Source organism: Gallinula chloropus (genome assembly GCF_964237585.1).
Source record: "Gallinula chloropus genome assembly, chromosome: 17".
Lineage (NCBI taxonomy): Eukaryota > Metazoa > Chordata > Aves > Gruiformes > Rallidae > Gallinula > Gallinula chloropus.
The window spans coordinates 13,656,879-13,676,825 of NC_140102.1; the positions used below are offsets into that span (position 1 = coordinate 13,656,879).

Genomic DNA, 19,947 nt, shown 5'->3' on the forward strand with positions numbered 1-19,947 from the left:
GCCCAGGACTAAAGCGCCCGTGACTGAGCCTCGAGGACTATTTCCCCAAACACCGACTCCCCACATCGCCTATTTAATTCTCCTCCGAAGAGGCCTCAGCGGGCACGCAGAGACACAGTGGCTGACTCCCTCCAGAAAGAGGGGGAAGTCTGACAAAACACTGAGCAGCAGTGAAAATGCTTTTGCTTTTCTTGTGCCCCTAAACCACCTGCCACTGTCAGCTCCACACCGCAGAAGCGATGCTACCATCCTGTACAGGGACAGCAGGGTACTGATGGTGCTGAAGTCGCAGAGGGTGCTGCATTGTCCCTGCAGAACACTTCCTACAGCCAGCAACGCTGTCAGCCATGCACAGCACTGGGCAGCTATGGAAGAGCAAGGCTGATGAGAGAGTCAAGCCTGGCTGAGATGCACAGCATATATACCACGTTCCCGGCACAACGGAGGACACAGAGTGTGGGAGGAAGAGGCAAAAGGGAAGGACAAAATTATTTTTTCACAGTAGGGTGCTGTGTGGCACTGGAATACCTCACACATTATGTAAGAGAAATTACTTACACATGCTCCTCCAAAACACCTCCATCTGTTCTACATGGATCTTTGCTAGAGCTTGGAAAAGGATCGTGCGGTTTCTGAAATAGCCTCAAACACAACTACAAAGCACAGAACACCAGAGAGGAGCGCCAGCATAGCCAACCAAGGGAAAAATCATCAAGTTGAATGTTTATGTCATAATCTACTAGTCACAGAGAACACTGAGGACGACAAAAACGAACACAAAAAGCCCCAATGGAACAAAAAAGGTTACTCAACAGCACCACTCACTTGGCCAACGCAGCCCTAACTAGAGATCAGACAAGTCCTGCAGCCTTCTGGCAGCTCAGAGCTATCAACCCGCAACACCTCGTTCTAGTACAGATTAAATAGAGTCAGGAGAAGCACAGAGAAACCAGCTGAGCAGCAATTTCATTCTACACTAACAAACATCTGGAGCATCTAAGTCTATAAATGGGGGAACGATGGACTACTAGAGCTAACCAGGATCACCAGTGACCACTCACATAGAAAGCGACCCCTGAGAACAGCAAAGGACAAGTACTGGGGGGTTTTGACTTACTAGCAGCATAAAATGACTTCTGGATGTGTCTGCTTCTATTTTGGTAGGTAGGAATCAATACTAACCTCTCAGAACCTGTAGATTTTGTTCCCAAATCCAGAAGTAATACACAAGAGAGGACTGTGCCAGGACCACAGACACACATTCCGTGCCCCTACGGACCTTCTGTGTAAGGTGTCTATCACACAATGGGGAGAACACCTGCATCCACATGGATGTTTGTTAAATTCATTTCTTTAAACAAAAAAGCACTGCTAGTTTTAAGAGTCCTCCACCTGTAGCAGGTTCTCTACAAACAAGACAGCTGATGGCCTGTGTTTCTGGAGATGGTATTAAAGAGCCAAATGTTGTTTCATTTATGCTGAATCAGCAGTGAAGAGAAGCTGCTACCAAAACAGTAGCCGCTGCCTCATCCCCAGCCACGCATCCCCATTAGATCCCATCACCATGCAATCACTGGCTGAACGGACTCAGCTCACCAATGTAAAGATGAGACACAAACAGGTTGATCAGATCAGCGTGCTGACAGCTCACCCCACAGCCACATTACCACCTGCCCAGAGAGAGGAGCAGGAGAACCCACAGCCAAGAGCAGCAGTGGAGCAGCATCTCCCCTTTCAGCTGCAGCTCCCATCAGATAAAACAGAACATGAAACTGCACACAGAGCCTGTTGTTAACGTGCACCTTAAACCAACACAAGCAAGCACCGGTGCCAAAAGCAGCACTGGACTGGCCTGCCTTCCCTGCATTAGTCCTCTGCTCCTCACTTTACCACCGCACAGTAGTTTGTTGTTTGAGTTTTCTTCTCTACTCAGACCAGCCCCCATACCTGATTCATAAACAGCCACAGAGATGCGTGTGCCAGTCAGGCAGAGGACAGCAAAGCAGGTCAGGGAGGGCAGAGCTGCTCCTTTTAGCAGGGCTGCTGGTTTTAAAGCAGCTGGAGGTACTCACGGAGATGGAAACCGAGATTGCCAACCTGGGGACAGAGCTGGGAATGTGGAACAAAGCAGAAGCCTTGCCAGGTGATGTAATCTATTGTGCTCCTTGCCTCTTTTCCCACATGGGTAGTATTGGTTGCTACAATGTTCTTAACACTAAAAAGCCTGACAAAAAAAAGGAACTTACAAATACTTACTATTAACCAACATCACTAGTAAATCATGCATTATGCATGAGACCATTGGGTTATAAAGGAGCATATGTTTTGTGCTGTGAAGGGTTCAACTTCCCAGATAAGAGGGGTTTGATATTTATTTTTATTTTTTCCCCCCTAAATTCAGTTACCTTCACTTGGACACAGAGTAAATTTTAAGATGCCTGTTCTAAATACCCTGGGCAAAGCCTGCAGGAAACAGAGTAATCAGATCTCTATGTCAAACAGTAACATCCAAAATCTTTACTAACCATCAATTTTTTACAGTGAAATTCCCAAGACACAGAGAGATCTGTCTCTGCACACCCAAAAATGGCTATCAGGGTAGAAGAGTGCATTCAAACCCAAAATTCCACCTAGGCATCCAAACACACCCAGAGCAAACTGAAGAAACAGCCCTTTGAAAAGGGGTGCAGACACAGGTTTCCTTCCTCCCAGGCAACTGCCCCAACCATTGCATTCTGCAGAGCAAAACGGCTTCCAGAAGAATTAACTAAGAGCACTGAAACCTCCCATGTCCCCATCACACATCAGCAAGCAGAAGGGATGGAGAAAGCGAATTAGCCCTTTCTCTTGCAACCATTAGTCCGCTGCCCTACCCAGACACCATCCATCCATCTGCAAGAGCAGAGGCTGTAGCCATTTTAACTCCAGGACAGCATTATCTGTGCAGGGATAAAAACCTGAGCTCTGATTTACACACACACAGAGTAACAGACAGGCAGGCAGAGTCTTCTGCTGATCTCAGCTCCATTCAGATCGGCAGAGTTTAGGCTGCTAAAAATCACAATTCCCCAGTAACATTTCACACTGCACAACTTGATCCTGGCGTGCTACCAGCAACCCTAAAGATTTAATTAGGGCTGTGTAGCCGCCATGACTGTTTTCCCCTTCCACAGTCCTCACAGATGGAACACAAACAAAACTCATCTTCCAGCTCCTTTTTTTTTCCCCTCCTCCATCAGATGCTTTTTGGACTCCATGTGTCATACAGGAAACGGACAGGCCAATTCTATATTAACTTCTCCAGAAGATTTGAGCAGTTCCACCCATTTTAACACACAGAACCCCTCTGGAGACACTATACAAGAACACAGACACAGCAGAAACAGAACAAAGGCATCAGAAGTTTGAGAAATTCTTGGGATTTGGCCACACCAAGTGTAAAGCAGAGTTAGTTCTGCATTATTGTACCTCTCTGCATTACAAACAATGGCTGAAATTACATAGCAACATGTTTCACATAGTATAGCAAGGGGAGAGAATCTAAGGCTGATTCAGGCCTCAGATTGTAGAAGATCAGCACCTACTACCTTCAAAATAGGAAGGATATAGGTGAAAAGGAGGCAAAAATCTACAGAAAAAGCTTGAAGGGTCTTATGAGCAAAGGGGCTAGATATCTGTCCCACAGAGGATGCCCTCAGCTCCAACCCCGACCTTCTCCACAGCCCTGTTCACATCATGTTATCTTTCACAGTCCTCCCACCTGAAACAACACAAGACCAGAGCAATAACCAAGTATAAAGATATTTCCCACCTGCCTGTCCATAAGGTGCTACTCAGACAAATTTGGGTCTGTAACGAGTTTCTCCCATTCACTTAAGCAGCAGGTGATGTAAAAACCAAGCCCAAGCCTCACCACATCACTGAAGTCAGGCACTCCTATAAACCAGTTTCAGTTAACCAAGGGGAATATAAAAGCAAAAAAGCTTTCATCATATGCCCTCTAACCCAGGGGAAGATGTTATGCTGCCCAGGGTACCTTAAAACACTCTATTTACCAGCCTCTGAAGTTTGGCGCAATCTAAACAATTCCTCTCATCTAGGTTTTTTATTTGCCCCTACGTAGGGGACTGAAGTTACTGAGTGTCTTTAGCCTGCAATTTATGCTTCAAATTGGAACATAAAAAATGTAAATGCCATATATATTGCCAGTTTTATTAGAGTCTCATCTTAGAGAGCTTCATTCAAGTAAGTAGCTATTCTGAAGCCACTAGAGACTCATACTAAGGACTACTCACAGGAGTAAAAATCTGCATAAGAAAGCCCTTAGTTCATAGTCCAAGAATTTAAACTGTAGTTAAAGGTGTCATGGGAATTACACCACCATTTTAATTAAATGCTATAAGATCTTGCAGACAGATTCAAGATTAGCACCATCTGTTTTGGTTGCAGTGTTTCATTTCACTACATCATCCTCACACAGCAACAAAATATCATTTCACACCCTGCTCGAGCCATTTAAATACCAGATAAAAATTATGTCCTCTTGATACACCTCACTGGAAAGGAAGGACAAAAGGACGGAGACAGGAGGACTGAAAAGTGCTCTGTGCCAACACACGCTTACGGGGAGGTGAACACACCGGCTGACACCAACTCCTGCCCCCCCTCCCACTGAAATCAAATATTTAGTAACATCTGCCAAGTTTCTGCCCAGTGAAGTGTGGGGGGGTGTGTAGACACAGGGATGGGACAGGACAGGGATGGACAATAACAACACAGGGAGGACAGGACACAACACAAACCAACCCATCAAGGAACAGAGGGGAGTCCTTAAATAAAAGAAGTTAATTCCTTCCCAGCTATACATTATTTCTCCACTCTGGGAATGATTCCTGTTTGGGTAACAAAACTTCCTCCAGCCAGCCAGAAGCAGCAGCACCTGTACACAGACAGCAGACACTCTCTTATCTTTTACTCCCAGGTCTGTAACTCTCTTGGCTTAAAAACCCCAAACAAACCACCCATCTCAGCCCTGTGTAGCTTCCTGAAATCAGATCATTTTCTGAACTACATAGTAACATTCCCCTCTTTAGCCTATCCATTTTAAATAGCTAACTAATAGGAATGGCTTGTGTTCCCTTCCCTCAGGGCCTATGGCTTCTGCCCTGTAAGAAGGGAGGAAGCACATGGCAGTGAGGAGCCTTATCCTGCACTGAGCCCAGCTCCAGCACGTTTCTCTTAGGCAAAGCGACTGGCAGACAAGCCACACAGCAACAGCATAAAGTTCTTCAAACTTTTTCATACTTTCAATTCAAGAATGGAAAAATATCAGCACATTAGAAGAAACATCTAATTCTGAAACAGGCCTCAAGGCCAACAGAAAACCCGTGCCATGCTTAGTGCTTCCAGGAGCTGAAGGATGAGCTGAGCATCACTCCTCTAAACACACAACCAATGAGCAGCGGAATGCTGTGTCTGACCTTACTCCTTTCCTTGTGCAAGCACAGAGCCAAGCAGCCAGGCGAAGGACAGCCACTAGCAACCTTCTTATAAAGAAAGATGAAAAAATTACCTTTTTTTTTTGGTCATTTGCTCTTAAAAGCAGCAAGACACTGAGCACACTACTGCATGCAGCACGCGTGCCCGAAAGGGTTTTCTGCTGGATAAATCTCTTCAGACCACGCTGCCCTCCTCCCTCATACCCCCTGGAACAGATTATCTAAGTGCAACTACTTCAGAGCTGTTTGTGACAAGCAACAGCACCAGGGCATTTGTATGTCATCTTTTATCTTTGCTGGGCCCCAGTGAAGGATTTAGCTGCAAAGAAAATCCTATTATCTGAGAGCTTCCTGATGGACTCCACTACCTGGGGACACTGGAGATACTACGGCATAGTATCAAGGACCAGAAAACCAAGATGCTCCTAGAAGAGAGGCCACCATTATTAAGAGCTAATAGTACCAGCTGTCATACCTAAATGTAAACAGTACTGCCAGAAATTAAATATCTCCCCCCCCCAAAATGTCAGCATCCTTCTCCCTCTGTGGCAGAGGAGGTTGTTGAAATGAAACAAGAGTCAGACACGTCGCAAAAGGACTCCGAGATGGCAACTCAGTACCACATTTCACAGTGGAAAATAGAAAAGGGCTCTGATATTAATGCTTCAATTTCAGCAGTTTGGCAGATGCAGAAGCTGCCAACAAAGAAATTCTGATTGGCAAGCATAAAAAGAGGAGTAATTCAATGGCAGGGCTCAGACTGCTGATATGTATCCCAACAGGCACAGAATTCCAGGGCTAAATACTAAAACAAAAGACTGAAAAAAACACAGCAGAAGGAAAGTGAGCACACACTGACATAATGAGAGAGAAATGGGATCTGCCTAGAGTCCTGCAAAAACAGGTTGGCAAAACCAAACAGAATGTTGCAAATCCTTATGGAAGAAACAGAGGATGACACAGAAGGTGTTAGGGCAGCATGATGCAGGTGTAGGTCTGCACCTTCATCACTAACAGCAGTTCTGGTCCCCCCCCCCCATGGAAAAGGTGAGAAAACTGAAAAATTAGAAAAAAGTTCAAAAAGCAGATATTCCACCCAACAAAAAGCATTCAAGGATTAAGACAGTTCAGTCTAAAAGAGAGAAATTACAACGAGCTCCAGAGAACAGCTGCTGGTTGTGTCTTCCAGTCACCAACTTCCATTAGCAGAATGCAGGCTCAAGCTGAAATGAGGTGGCTGAACTTGTTGTGTTGGGACAAAAACTTGGGTACTAGTTTAGAAATTGTCCATTAAATATCTACCTAGTTGAAGAAACCTTCCAACCCACTATGTCTAGAGTCTGGGAGATGATTCCAGGGAAGTATTACCATGTCCTTGGCTAGGTCGTATTTCCTTCTCCAGGTAAGTGCTCATGTTTATGGCCATGGACCCTCCTGGCATCTCTGAAATTTTATCAGCACTTGAGGAACAGCTTTAATGTTCACCCTCAAACCAGCCAACAGACCTGCCATCCTCAAGTCAGACCATCAATAAAACAGTAATAGTCACTCAGGACCAACTCCAGGAACTCTTACACCATCTAATTATTAAAAAAATAAAGAAGGAAACGTTGGAGAAGACATTTGGGTTGCATCAAAACCTTTCTACTTCAGTGAACAGCTTTGGTTAGCAAGTCTCCAGTCCCTTAAGTGACATAGCAGATCTCAGTATGCTGCTCCAAACTGACTGGCACCTGGCTCCTCACCTCCCTTCTGCTGTAAAGGCTGGAACTAAGTTCAGACAGAGATCACAGGATGCTTTGGGCTGGAAGGGACCTTAAATATCACCAAGATCCAACCCCCTGCCGTGGGCAGGGACACCTCTCACCAGCCCAGGCTGCTCAAGGCCCCATCCAACCTGGTCCTGAACACCTCCAGGGAAGGGGCAGCCACCACCTTCCTGGGCACCCTGTGCCAAGGCCTCACCACCTTCACAGTGAGAATTCCTTCCTAATATCCAATCTAAACTCTTCCAATTTAAAACCATTCCCCATCACCCTATCGCTCCCTGCCCTTCTAAAAGGCCCCTCCCCAGATGTGGACAGATAACACACAAAGCATGGCTGGAAGCCAGAGGGATGAGATTTAGGCATTACTTGGAAAGATGCTGTCAACTCAAAACTATTCAAGATAGGAAAACGTATGGAAACTGGGAGACGACAGGAACATCTTCACAGGTCAGCACACCACTGAAGCTCACACAGGCACATGTGTGGAGCAAAAACCAGTGATGTACAGTACAGACACACTGGGTTAGTCTCACCACCATGCACAAGAAGGGGAAACGGAAAAGCCAATGCAAACAGAAAAATAAGTAGGACCTACCCCTGCACTTGGGGAACATCCCTACCCAATGAAGCCCAGGCAGGCAAAAGTGCTTAAAACCTAGACATGGTGGGGTTTAACTTGGTTTAAGCTTTTTTAGAGGGAAGAGAGGAAGGAGAGGAATGAAGCTGACTGTCCATCAGTGTAGGCTGTGTAATGCCTGGAAGCAAAATGCCATCTCTAAGACAAAAGACCAAAGGAATGGAATACATCCATTTTAACAAGCCATACGTTTAGGCAGGGAGCTGCCCCAGAGGTCAGGGCACAGGCTCTACTCCACACAGCACCCAAAGCACCTCTGAGTTCCCAAACACTTAAGCTCATTTCTTTACAGAAGGGAATCGATTACACTTCAACTTCTGAGTAGACAGCTGAGAATGGACAACAGAATGAAAGCTACCACTGCCCACAGTGTGCAAAAGCAAGCAAACAGAGGGGCCACTTGCTAGGCAAAGGATCTCATCCTCACTGGAAGACAGGGGGAATGATTGGGCCTGCAAGCCCCCTTTAAACACACAGAATTAAAACTAAGTCACTGCCAATTTTCCAAATTTAAAAATCCCCTCTTCTAGAAAAGTGGCCCAGCACGTGAGTAAAGGGGGACAAATTTATAAGCAATTCTGGAAGTAACTGAAGGGATCCTCTCACCCCAAGTTTTAACTGAAGGAGGAAGGAAACCTCAAACATCAGAGGCATACAATGGACTGTCAGATGTTTCCCAAAACAAGTAACTTGACATATGGGCAGAAAAAAAAACAGAAGGGAGAGGACTGGAGGAAGTAACAACCCCAGCAGAGCAAACTTTGGCATATTGAGTTGAAGGGCGCAGTTTTTCTTCCCTCATACAAAAAAATTCTTCCCTGTACTCAAGCACTCAGTACTAGAGCATTTCTGTCAGCCACATCTGAGCAGAACTTAGTGAACACCAACAACTCCTCATTTTACATACGTCCATCACTGGCCCCCAAAGCGAACCTGCCTGCCTCAAACAGCCCCAGCCCTGGGTGAGGAGGGGAGCAGCAGTGCAGCGGCACCTCTGTAACATCCACAGTGTCTTGACCAGTGACATCAAACACAGCTCAAACAGTGAGGCAGTCTGCCAAAGCCCTTTAACTCTTCACAAAACCACCACCTCAAGAGCTCTTTCAGAGGAATCTTCCTTTCTATAGAAAGAAGTAAATAAATCCACTACATGACTGGTCATGTAGATGCATTTCGCCAGCTTTCTCACTCATTCCTGCAAAGACAAGACTCCAGCAGCTCCTGCCAGAAGGGGATTATGGAAATTCACAGAGAACACACAGCAAAATCTCAGTAAAATTAAAATTTACAAAAATTAAATAGCCAGAAACACCAGGCTAAAAATGTAACTAGCAAGTTCCGAAAAAGTAATTTAACCAGTTCCCTTGTTCTGTCAGAGAAAGTATTTTTCTATGAAAATAGTCGACTTGGTCACTATTAGATGCTCCTGGCAACCACTTTATACCCCAAGGAGAACTGCTTACAAATTGGGTAATATTGTGGACGTACATGAAGAAGTGAGACCTTCAAAAACCCGGCACAAAGAGATTGCAGACACACCAGGCTAGACTTGAAAACTTCCCAATAAACCAGAGACTCCAGTAAGAAAAGGAGTCATGGTTTTATACGGTAACAAACCAAGACATTTGGAAAGTTTATGTCTCCTAGCTGTTAGCTATAAATGCATCATTACCAAAAAACAGAAGGCTGTCAGTAGGTACAGAAGAGATTTCCACTGCATTTTGGCTTCAATCCCCTATTCTCACAAACTATTTTATTTTACTTTATGGGCAAATACAGAGCTACAATAGGCAACAACAGGGCCCTGACCACAGCATAGCTCTTTTAAAGCTAAAAGATGAATTAAATAAAGTTAAATTCCCTTCTCTGAGACATGGATTGTGGTTATACAGCCACTTTGATCTCACCTCAATCCAGGCCACTGCCAAAATTTGGTGGGGAGAGAGAGAGAGAGGAACAAGGGGTTCTGAGAGCTGGTTGGGGAGGGAGAAGAGGGAGAAGTTTTTTGCTTGGTCTGTTCCCTCATCCAGGCTAAAATGTGACCTTATGAATCCATCTGGGATCACCCAGGCATGGAAGAGGGAGAAAAACATGGAAGAGGGAGAAAAATGGGGGGGGGGGGGGGAGTGAGTGTGGAGAAACCTGCACTTTTTCCTGTGGAAAGCTTATTTTTCTTTTCATAAAGCAGAACAGTGCACTACATTGTACTACTGGCTAAGTACAAGAAAGCAGCCACAAGCTCCTCATGAGAAGTGACACAGAAGTGTGTCATATCTCATACTGAAAATTAATTTGAGTAGATTTTTCTCCATTTTCCTAAGCTGATTAAATGCATTCCTTAGCACAGAGGCTGGGTCTTTGTGTATATTTGAGCTCATCTGTGTTAGTCGCATAAATGTAAATATTGCCTCAGGGGCACATTATACCCCAGCAACACGCAATAAAATTTCCTGTCTCAGAGAAACAAGGGAGCAAACGCCTCCGAAAAGCTCAAGTCCCATTTCCATCCACACTGCTGCAGTCCTGCTCAGGACAGCAGACTGACCCACGCCTGGCTTGGCGAGAAGCAGCACTCTTAACAGACTCAGGTAGGGAGCGAGAGTCAGGATTTATCAACATTACTCAAAATTCACAGCACAAGCCAAGGGAAAGACTGCTTAAGCCTTCTACACTTGTGAGGTACTAAAACCCCAGTATTTTACTTGGTAAGACGATGCCTAAGAAGCCTCTGGATAAGTTAAACTCACTACATGGCATCAAAGTGGTTTGTGTCTGGACGTCACTCCCACTTCCCAGTACAGCGATCGCAGGTCTGCGTGCGGAGCTGATGCACAGCGGGGGCCGACACAAGCTGTCACTCCCCCCACCACAAGCCTGTCAGCCCCTGGTACGCGCTTCACAACGGCGTCTGGAGGGAAGCTACCACCACCTTCTAGTAATGGCCTGATGGTCGGTTAGAGCAGAGTGTTTTTATTAGCTGGTTTCTCTTTGAAACTACCAGTTGATGTTGTTGGAGGTTAAAATGGAACGCGGTATGAAACAAGGAGGATGTGTAGTGTACACATTTAAATACACACTCCACATAAACCAATGGCTGTTGGGCTACCTGGGCTGGTGGAGGGTGACCCTGCCCACCGCAGGGCTTGGAACCTGGGGCTGTGAGGTCCCTTCCGACCCACACCAGCCTGGGGTTCTATGAAACCTTCTGGATTTGATTTGGAATCTTCTGTTGAAAACACTTGTGCACTTTTAAAACAGGCAAGACAACACTAAAACGAGCTTGCTTCTCACTACAGCACTATTCTTTCCATATTATTTGTGTTACTATGGCACCAACAAGTTGCAAATCCCACTGTGCTAGACTGCGCACAAAACAAGCCCGCTACTCACCCACAGACCAGTAAATACCACAGACCTGAGAGAACACAAAACTGAACTTGCCAGCTCTGAAGGCAACAGTCTGAAAAGATCAACAACCTATTCCATATCATTAGCTTGTCTGTAGGATCCCAGAAACGAGTTTAGGAACAACAATGTAGTAGGTCTGTGGAAATCAGTGGTAACCTTCAGCAAGTACAAAGGAACAACCAGGAAAAAAGCCACCTCGTTTCTGTGATGATCCTGGTGTACGCTGGAGCCAACAGTCAGGGAGGCACGGAACAAAAAGGCAGAGACTAAACAGGGCTCAAGGCTTTGGAAGTGAATGCATGGCAACTCTGAGGAGACGCAATAGCAAGGGAAGGCAAGAAGGAAGAGAGGTGAAACACAGCCCCGGTCACAGGAGGCGAGAGAACCTGTAGCGGCATTCTTGATGTGAGCAAGGATGGCTCAGTCAAACACAGTAAGAGGATGCTGCCATACTAAGGATGTAATAGCAAAGGCTGGGTGCAACTCCCTGTAGCAATCAAGGAAGAGTGGAGACAACAGGGTGAGCATTCTCAGCCAGTAAACAGAACGCTTCAAATACACACATTTGGCTTACTATGAGGTGTAACATCCTGGTAACACTGATGGGGGGTTACGTATTTAAAAAGCAGTGCATTTGCACGTACTCTTTGCCAAGGTGTAACACGTCTGAAAACTTATAAGAGATTTAAAAAATGAAAACAAAATCCATAAAAATTCCTTCTTCATCAAGTGAGCAAAGTTAATTCAATGAACACAGTTAGCAGATCTCTCACACGGGCACCACAATGGTTCTTCCCCTGAAGGTCAGAAAGTTCAGTTTCTTTCTTTCATTCTTCAAAAGAGTGACATTGTCAAGAAAGAAAATAATACAATAAAGGTCTACATACAGGATTAAAGAGTTCCTTCTTCTGTCTCTCTCACCTGATGAAGAGCTCTCAGAATCAGAAGGGGAAAAGAATTTAAGTTTTCATTTACTTGGGGGGGGGTGCTAAGAAGTGGGGCTATGATGTAGGTACTGCACTAGTCATGTAGAAAAATCCAGAAATACGTATTACAGCAAGTGAAGAGCAGGGTTCTTAAGATGTAGTTACCTAGAATTTTTACTTTTTTTAATACATCAGCTTAATATTTGAATATTAATATTTTAATATTTCTTAATCACACTGGTGTTCACAACAGCCGCCTCACCACAGGGCTTGCGTTGTGACCCAAATCAGAACACAGCCCTTGGAGGAGCATTCACAGACCCAGTGTACATGAACCTTCAGAAGATAATCAGGATTTTAAGGAAGCCTCACTCAGCCGTTCCTCAGCAGCTAGCTAACGCCTGCACACATGGTTTTCTCTGCACAACATTCCCACGAGGTTGGTTACCTAACAAGGGCTCACTAACCCCACTCCCCAAGCTGGGTAAGCTAACGGGATGCTGCTCCATCCCAATCTCTTTGTAAATCCAGGTCTATTTTCTTCAAACTTCATGTCCTCATAGGTACTGTTAAACTGTCGAACACTCTGACAGGACGCAATAAAAGCCCAGTGATTTAAAACCTGGAATAATCTTTCATTAGCTGGAAGTGAGCAAGCTCTCTCATGCCGCTTTCCGACTTGTATCTTGTTATCTAACAGAATTCAAGAGAAAGAAAGCTAAAGAATTAAATACTTTCTGAAAACTTGAGAGATTAATTCCGTTTCTGAAGTATAAAGACATGTAAATTTTGTGTAGGTGTGAATTTCAACCAAGCAAGACATCTACTATGCAGTGATGTAACATCCTGCATGCCAAAGCAGCAGCCTACTGCTCGGAGCACCGCATTTATGATAATACAGTAAACACAAACGACTCCTGGCTAATGTACTACTACTTAAGGATCTGGTTGGGCAATCAACCCTTTACTATGAAGTCCTTCGCTGACAATTACACAACACTTAAGAGTACCTCACCGGCAGCCCCTGCATTCTTCACTTCCCGATGCCACGAAAAGCCTTTAAGAAAATAATTGAAATGCCAGCTTGGATTTCCTTGATTCCTTTCAGTTTCATTCTGAAAACGGCAACAAAACCCAAGGATTCCTTGGAAGGCAACAACTTCTGTTCCTGTTCAGAGACTGAAGAAAAAGTAGCAGCAGCAATGACCTTTACAGTTTGTACATCTGCTCCGACATTCAGCAGAGCAAAGTCAGGATTCTGCTAACTGGACCTTTCTGGCAGCAGGTTCTGTGAGAACACGTTTGAACAAGCTCTCACGGCTTCTCCCACACCAGCTTCTAAAAAGTCTTCTAAAAATAGGTCCCACTTTCCAAGAACGCAATTGTGTCTTTTCCAGGCTGAAGACTCCTACTCCAGCAGCATCTAATCTGTCACCACATGAAAGCTACTCCAGATTTCAGGTCATCACCGACACCCTTTGCTGTTCTCTCTTTCCAGCTCCAGCATAGGAAACGTCATGTAACTTCGTCCCAATTCTCAGACACCGACTTGTGCCTTTTGATCAACAGATCAGTTGAGAAAACACCTTCATCCTTCATCCAAGCCCCCCCCCACCGCATGATTAACCCTTACTCACAGGAAAAGTCAAATTAATTTCAGTAAGGCGACTTTTATGATTAAGGATTATTCACAGGAAGACCTTTTGCTAGCTGGGTCTGAAGTCTTAATACAAAGCGTACTACCTCGGACCATTCTGTCTCTAAATAGTTATTAGACGATGCTTAATTAGTATTTAAATACACTGGCCCTTAACAATTGCATATTAAATACTGTTTTGATAAACAGGCATTCTTTTTCAGGCACAGCAGCAAACATTTTGACTACTGCAAACACAGAGTTTGGGTAATTTCTTCTACTGCTGTGCTGGAAACAGCAATTTCAGACAGAAAGTGTAGTTTTAATAAGCAAGTGTATTAATCTGCTGTGTACACCAGTATAAACAAGTGTACCTCTGAAGTGTATTCTGATGACAGCTATGCAAAGTGGCCCTTATCTCACTAAGAAATGCTTTACGTTTACAGTTAAATTCTAGGTTTCTTGGGTGGGTGGGGGATGTTTGCCTGACAGCACAGAAACATTAACCCATTTCCTAGCACAGCACTGGATTCTGGCTTTGTTACAGGGCAGCACAGGGTTCAGACAGCAGCCCCGCACCTCACCGACTCCAGGGGGTGACTCCTCTCACGAACCCCAACTGCGCAAGGCCAAGGTCACACTCAGCATCTGGATGGTCAAAGTGAACTTTAAAGCCCTGAGTAAGTCTGTGCCTTCCCCTCACGTGAAGTATTTTGAGCTGAGAACACTAAGGACCTCGACACCTCCCCAGGCATCACTGATAAAAGGAGAATCAGATACTGAAATCTTTGGGGAAAATGTTTTCTGCAAAGAAATTCAGGAGAAAGAGCAGTGCAGAACACCCCTCTAAAGACTGTAAATACTCCAGAGAAAAATAAGCTGTAATCACAAACTGCTAAACCAACCTGAACACACTACAGCACCCAGAGCACTGGCTGCTCTGGGGTGGGGAGTCAGAGCTCCTCATAAATCAAACCAAACCTCTCCAGAAGGAATAGCACTTAAACAGAGTCACAGAGATTGTAACTGTTTCAGTAACTCTCCAGTCAATATCATTTCTTCAGGGTTCAGGCCCGGGGATAGAAAAAAATTCACTGAGAGTTTCCAACAGCAGAATCAGTTCCCAAACCATCTCTGGAACCCCCCTCGCTCCCGCAGAGCGAACGCGCGCCCATCGCTTGGACACGGGTTCGTTCTGCTGCACCGAAAGAGGAAACGATCAGCAGAAGTTTCTCCAATTAACAATGCAGTAACTCCTGCAGCCAGAGCACTTCACGAATTTGGAAATGAATATGAGAATTTGACATGAAAGGGTCAATGGTACCACCAGTATTTCCTTTCTCAGCATCTTAACTGGTGCATAAATGCTAACAAATACCAACGCAAGTTAAAATTCATCATCCTAATAGTCAGCGTGGGTTTGCACGCATTCTCTACTAACAAAATACTACTTTATTGGATTATTTTTTTGCATGCAGAAGCACTAAACAATAAAAACATTACAGACACATAGCACCCCACATTGCAGGTATGGATAGCTCCCATAAAATTACAGGGGAAATTAAAGGGTTGCACGTTACACTCATTGTTAGTACTAGACCCACCTGCAGAAGAATTTCACTGAACTTATTTCAGTGACATTACGCATCCATTTAAAATTCAACATTTCCCTTTTGGGGGCTGAGGGGGTATTGGGGGAAGAGACCAAACCACAGCAGCTATGAAATAACTTCACCGTATAATTTCAGCTAATTGCACGCCAGCAGTTCTTTGTACCAGTGGCAGGTTCGCAGCTGCAGGAGAAGCCGTGCTTCTCAAAAAGCTGCTTCTCAATTCCCCTTTAACAGACAGGGCTTCACAGCCAGCGCTCGGCAAAGGACCAACCGTGCCCTGCTCTGGCCACCAGGTACAACTGTCCCTCCTCTTGCTCACAGCTTCATTCATCTCACTGGGTAAGAGCAGCGTGTTCAACATCACCCTAACAGTTCTACAGCCTGCCACATTCAGCACCGCTGGGTGTTTATAAATGCCACAAAAGGCTACCAAGCTTTACCAAAGAGAAGCATAGATACAGCCTTATAAAAATAAATCAATAAAAAGCCAAAGTAAGAATCACATGTATCCTCACGACAGAGTCGCTGGGCTGGCTTCCTAGCAGTGTAAGAGACTACAGCTCTTGTCCCAGATTCTTAAACAGTATGAGCAAAATAAAACCCAAGCACAGATATATTAATAAAAAGAGGCAGAATAATGTACCTTGAGCAATAAAAGGTAAAAAAGAACAATTCATTTTCTTCTTTCCTCTTAATTCCTACAGGACAGGTCACCATAACTTCTTCCTTTCCATCACAAAAAAGACAACACATGCACCCACCTCCAATTCTGGCAGAGCTCTGACACGGGGAGGAGGTATCTACCCTAAACCCCCTCATACACACTGTCCCCAAACTTGCATTACAAGTTATCGCTTCAACTGTGCCATAGTGTGGACTAAGAAAAGTCCCCCTGTTCCTCCGACGTTATCCCCGGCAGCATTAGAAGGTTCTTGATGGTCAAACAGCCATCTCTCCCCCTCGGCTCTAGCCCAGGCAGGAGGGATAACGTCCCTGGATGCGCCGGGTCAAGTACAGCGAGGCATTTCCAAGCGACTTTCCCTGACACAGAAGCAAACTATCTTCTTGCTTTAAATGACAAACCCGCAGGTAGCCCAAACCTGACACGGTCACTCCTGCGCCACCAAACCACGCAGCACCAGTAGGAAGCTGGCAATTCCCGGGCAGATGGGCAGGCAGCATCTCTGCAAACCAGCTACGCCGCACGCGACGCTTTCAGCCGCCGCTGCTCCTCAGAGAAGTCAAAAAAGAATCAAAAACCAACCAAAACCCCAAAAGGTTTGGGGTTGGTTTGGGTTTTTTTGGGGGTTTTTTTAAGCTCTTGGCCCCGAGCAGGATGCAGGCGAAGAGGAGCCCACGCCGTAACAACAGCTGACACCAGAGCCCGAGTCCCGCAGACAATCGGGCGGCATGCCCGCTGCTGCTGCTGCTGCTGAAATGGCGTTTGTCATTGTGAGAGGAGAGAAAAGCCCCTCGGTTCGGCAGGCACAAAGCACGCCGGGCCCGGAGCGCCCAGGGCGGCGGGAGCTGCTCGCCAGGCGCTGGCAGCGCGGGGGACCTGCGGCCGGCAGCGCCAGGCACACGCTCGCAGCCAGCCACGCTACGGAGCAAAATAAACACGGGGAGCCGGGCCGGGGGAGGGGCCAGCGGAGGAGCAGCCCCGCGGGCCCCGACTATAAAGCCCCTGGCAGCTGCACCCGACCGGCAAACTCGCTGCGCGGCGGAGCGCCCGGTTACGCCGCGACCGCCGTGTCGTCGCCGCCACCCCCCCTCATCCCCTTCCCCCCGCCTCCTCCTTCCCGCCCCCGGGCACTCACCAGCGAGAAGAGGTTCGAGTGACAGTCCTCCAGGCTGGCCCCGTTCGCCACCCAGTTCGCCGCTGCAGTCATGATCCTCGGCGAGCCCGGCCGCTAGAGCGGGGCATGTCTGAGGAGACGGGCCCGGCGGGGGCGGGGAAGCAGCGGGCGCTCCTCGGCGCGGCCCGCGCCTCCGCTGGCCGGGGCGGCAGCCGCGGTCCGGCCCCTCGCCGCGGGCGGCCCGCGCGGAGCGGGGGAGCGCGGCCGGCAGGGGGCGCGCGCCGCGGGCGGGCGGCGGTGAAGGTGGGGGGGGGCGGCCCGGGCGCCGGGCGGGCGCCGAGAGCGGCGCGATCCTCTCCGCCCGGCCCCGGCCGGGTAATCCTCAAGCCGCGCGGGCCGCTCCGGCGGGGCCCCTCTCCGGGGGGGGGACGTCTCGGTCCGAGCCCCTCAGCGCGCGGCGGGGCGGAGGGTGCGGGGGGGAAGCCTCCTCCGGTCCTCCGGGCCGCCTCAGCACCGCCGGGGCGAAGAGAAGAAGAAGAAGGGGGGGGGGCCTCGGGGCCCTCCTTCCGCGTCCAGGTCTGGCCCCCCCCCGGCCGGGGCACACGTTACGGCGAAGGGCGAGGAGAGGGGAGGGTCTCCTCCCGCGGCCCGGCGGCGGCCCCTGCGGGACGCGGGCCGGGAGGGGCGGGGGAGGGTCCGGGTCTCGGCCCCGGGCAGTGGCGGCGGCGGCGGGCGGGGGGCGCTGTCTCGCGTGCCGGCGGAGGCCGTGTCCCCTCCCCTCCCCGCCCGGCCGCCCCTCGCTGCTGCCGCCGCTGGCTGTGGGTGGATGGTGTTTTCCTCCTCCTGCTGTTGCCGCCGCCGCCGCCTTGTTTACGCTCCGTGCGGGGCTCCCGGTGCTGCGGGCGGCGGGCGGCAGCCCCGGCCCGGTGAGGGAGCGCCGTCCCTGCCCGTCCTCGCCCCCCTCTTCCTGGCGCTGCCCGCCCAGCGGCCCCGCTCACCCGCTCCTCCTCACACACTCGCCTCTGCCTCTCTCCACTCTGACAGCAATGGCGGCCGCCAGGCGCAGCTCGCCTCGCCATTGGCCGCCGCCGCCCCACGTGACGCGCGCCGGAGGGCGGGGGCCCGGCGCTGGGGCTGTCCCCGTCCCCTCCCTCCGCCGCCGCGGCGCCCGCCGGGCCGCTGGGGGCGCCAGGGAGCGGGGCGAGGGCGCGGCAGGGCCGGGGGGGGAGAGGCCGCGGCTGCCGGGCTGCCCGCGCCGGGGAGCGGCTCCCGCCCCCCGCCCCCTGGGACGGGAGTAACTTTGGCGAGGCCGGCGCTGCCGGTGCGTGGCCCGGGCGCTTCGCCGCGCCTGCGCTGGGCACTCTCCGGCGCTCCCCGCCTCGGCCCGGCGTCCCAGCGCCCCCAGCGCAGGGCCGCTCGCCGCCAGAACACTGCACTTCGCAGCGCTTGTGTGGGGCGGGGGCAGCGGCGGAGCCGGCGGCCGTGCCCGGACGCCGCTCCCGTCACCTGCGGCTCCCCGCTGCGCCGCCGCCCGGCACGGCCGGTCCCGCCGCGGCACCGGAGAATCCTCAGCGTGGCTGAAAACCGGCCACAGACCGCAGAGCGTCCGGTGTCCCCCGGGCCGCGGCGTGCCCCGGAGCCCCCCTCCCAAAGCCCAGCTCAGCCCCCAGCTCCGCACCTCGAACCAATGCCCTCACGGCCGGGGCAGCGCGGGTCCCGCTCCGCCGGGAGCAGCCCCGGGCAGCCGGGGGGAGCGCTTATTTTTGGTGAAAGGAACCGAAAATGCAGGAGTGAAATAAATGAAACGCGTTCCTGCGGTAGTGGAGCTCGGGAGGAGGCAGGACGGGTTCCGGACGCACGAACAGTCTGTGGAAAACCTTTAGTCGCTGGCGGTGCCGGCCCTCCGGCTCCGACCCGCCGGACCGGGCTCTGCCTGCGCGGACCGAAGCCGCCCGCCCGGGTTTCCCGCCTACGGGCGCGTTCCGCAGGTGACACGAAGCGCATCCCGCTGCTTCGAAGGGGGGGGCGGGGGGAGAGGCTGTCCGGCGGCCCCGCACAAGGTGTCACACGGAAACGCAGCACTTCGTCAGTGACCTGAGTCGGTGGCAAAAGTCCCCCCCAACCCTGCTCAGCGGCAGCTTTCCTTACCGAGATTTTAATCTTACTCAGGAGTCTTTTTTTTGCAATTTACTTCTCTTGGTAATAAATTAAGATTAGCATCTGTTCTAATGAGTGAATGGAGTTTTGTTTGGACTTACCTCATGGTAACCGATGTAACACAAACAAGCTTCAGCCCAATTACGCACGCGGAGTGGCGGCTAAAACTGAGGCCAAAAGAAAACCTCCACCGTGACCAGCGTTCGTAGCACGTGCACTCGTGGTCTGACAAGTGTGATGCCTCGTGCCCTGTTCCCTTCACCCTCACACCGACCGGGACCTCTGGCTTGCAAAGACTGGGCCTTGTATTCCTTCAGTTCACCAAGGAAATGATGCCAGAGCGGCACGAAGATGTTACAAAAGCCCCGAATCAGGGAGAGGTGAAGCTGATGAACCAGCTAAACACCAGAGTCTCACTAACTGCTTGCTGCAGCCTGGCAATCCAGAAGCAGGGCAGTACTCTGGTGGGTATTACCACCCTTTCTCTTGGCAACAGGTCTTAGGAAC

General features: G+C 49.3%; 1 protein-coding gene across 1 annotated transcript in view; it reads right to left on the reverse strand.

Moving 5' to 3' along the window:
• MED13L (mediator complex subunit 13L) overlaps nucleotides 1-17,376 on the reverse strand; it is a gene marked incomplete at its 5' end in the record, with an annotated part of 193,290 nt that extends 175,914 nt beyond the window's left edge. Inside the window, one exon of the mRNA XM_084271900.1 lies at nucleotides 17,305-17,376. Within this exon, the coding sequence (XP_084128026.1) occupies nucleotides 17,305-17,376 (72 nt within the window). The remainder of the gene's footprint in view (nucleotides 1-17,304) is intronic.
• Nucleotides 17,377-19,947: the final 2,571 nt, after the last annotated feature.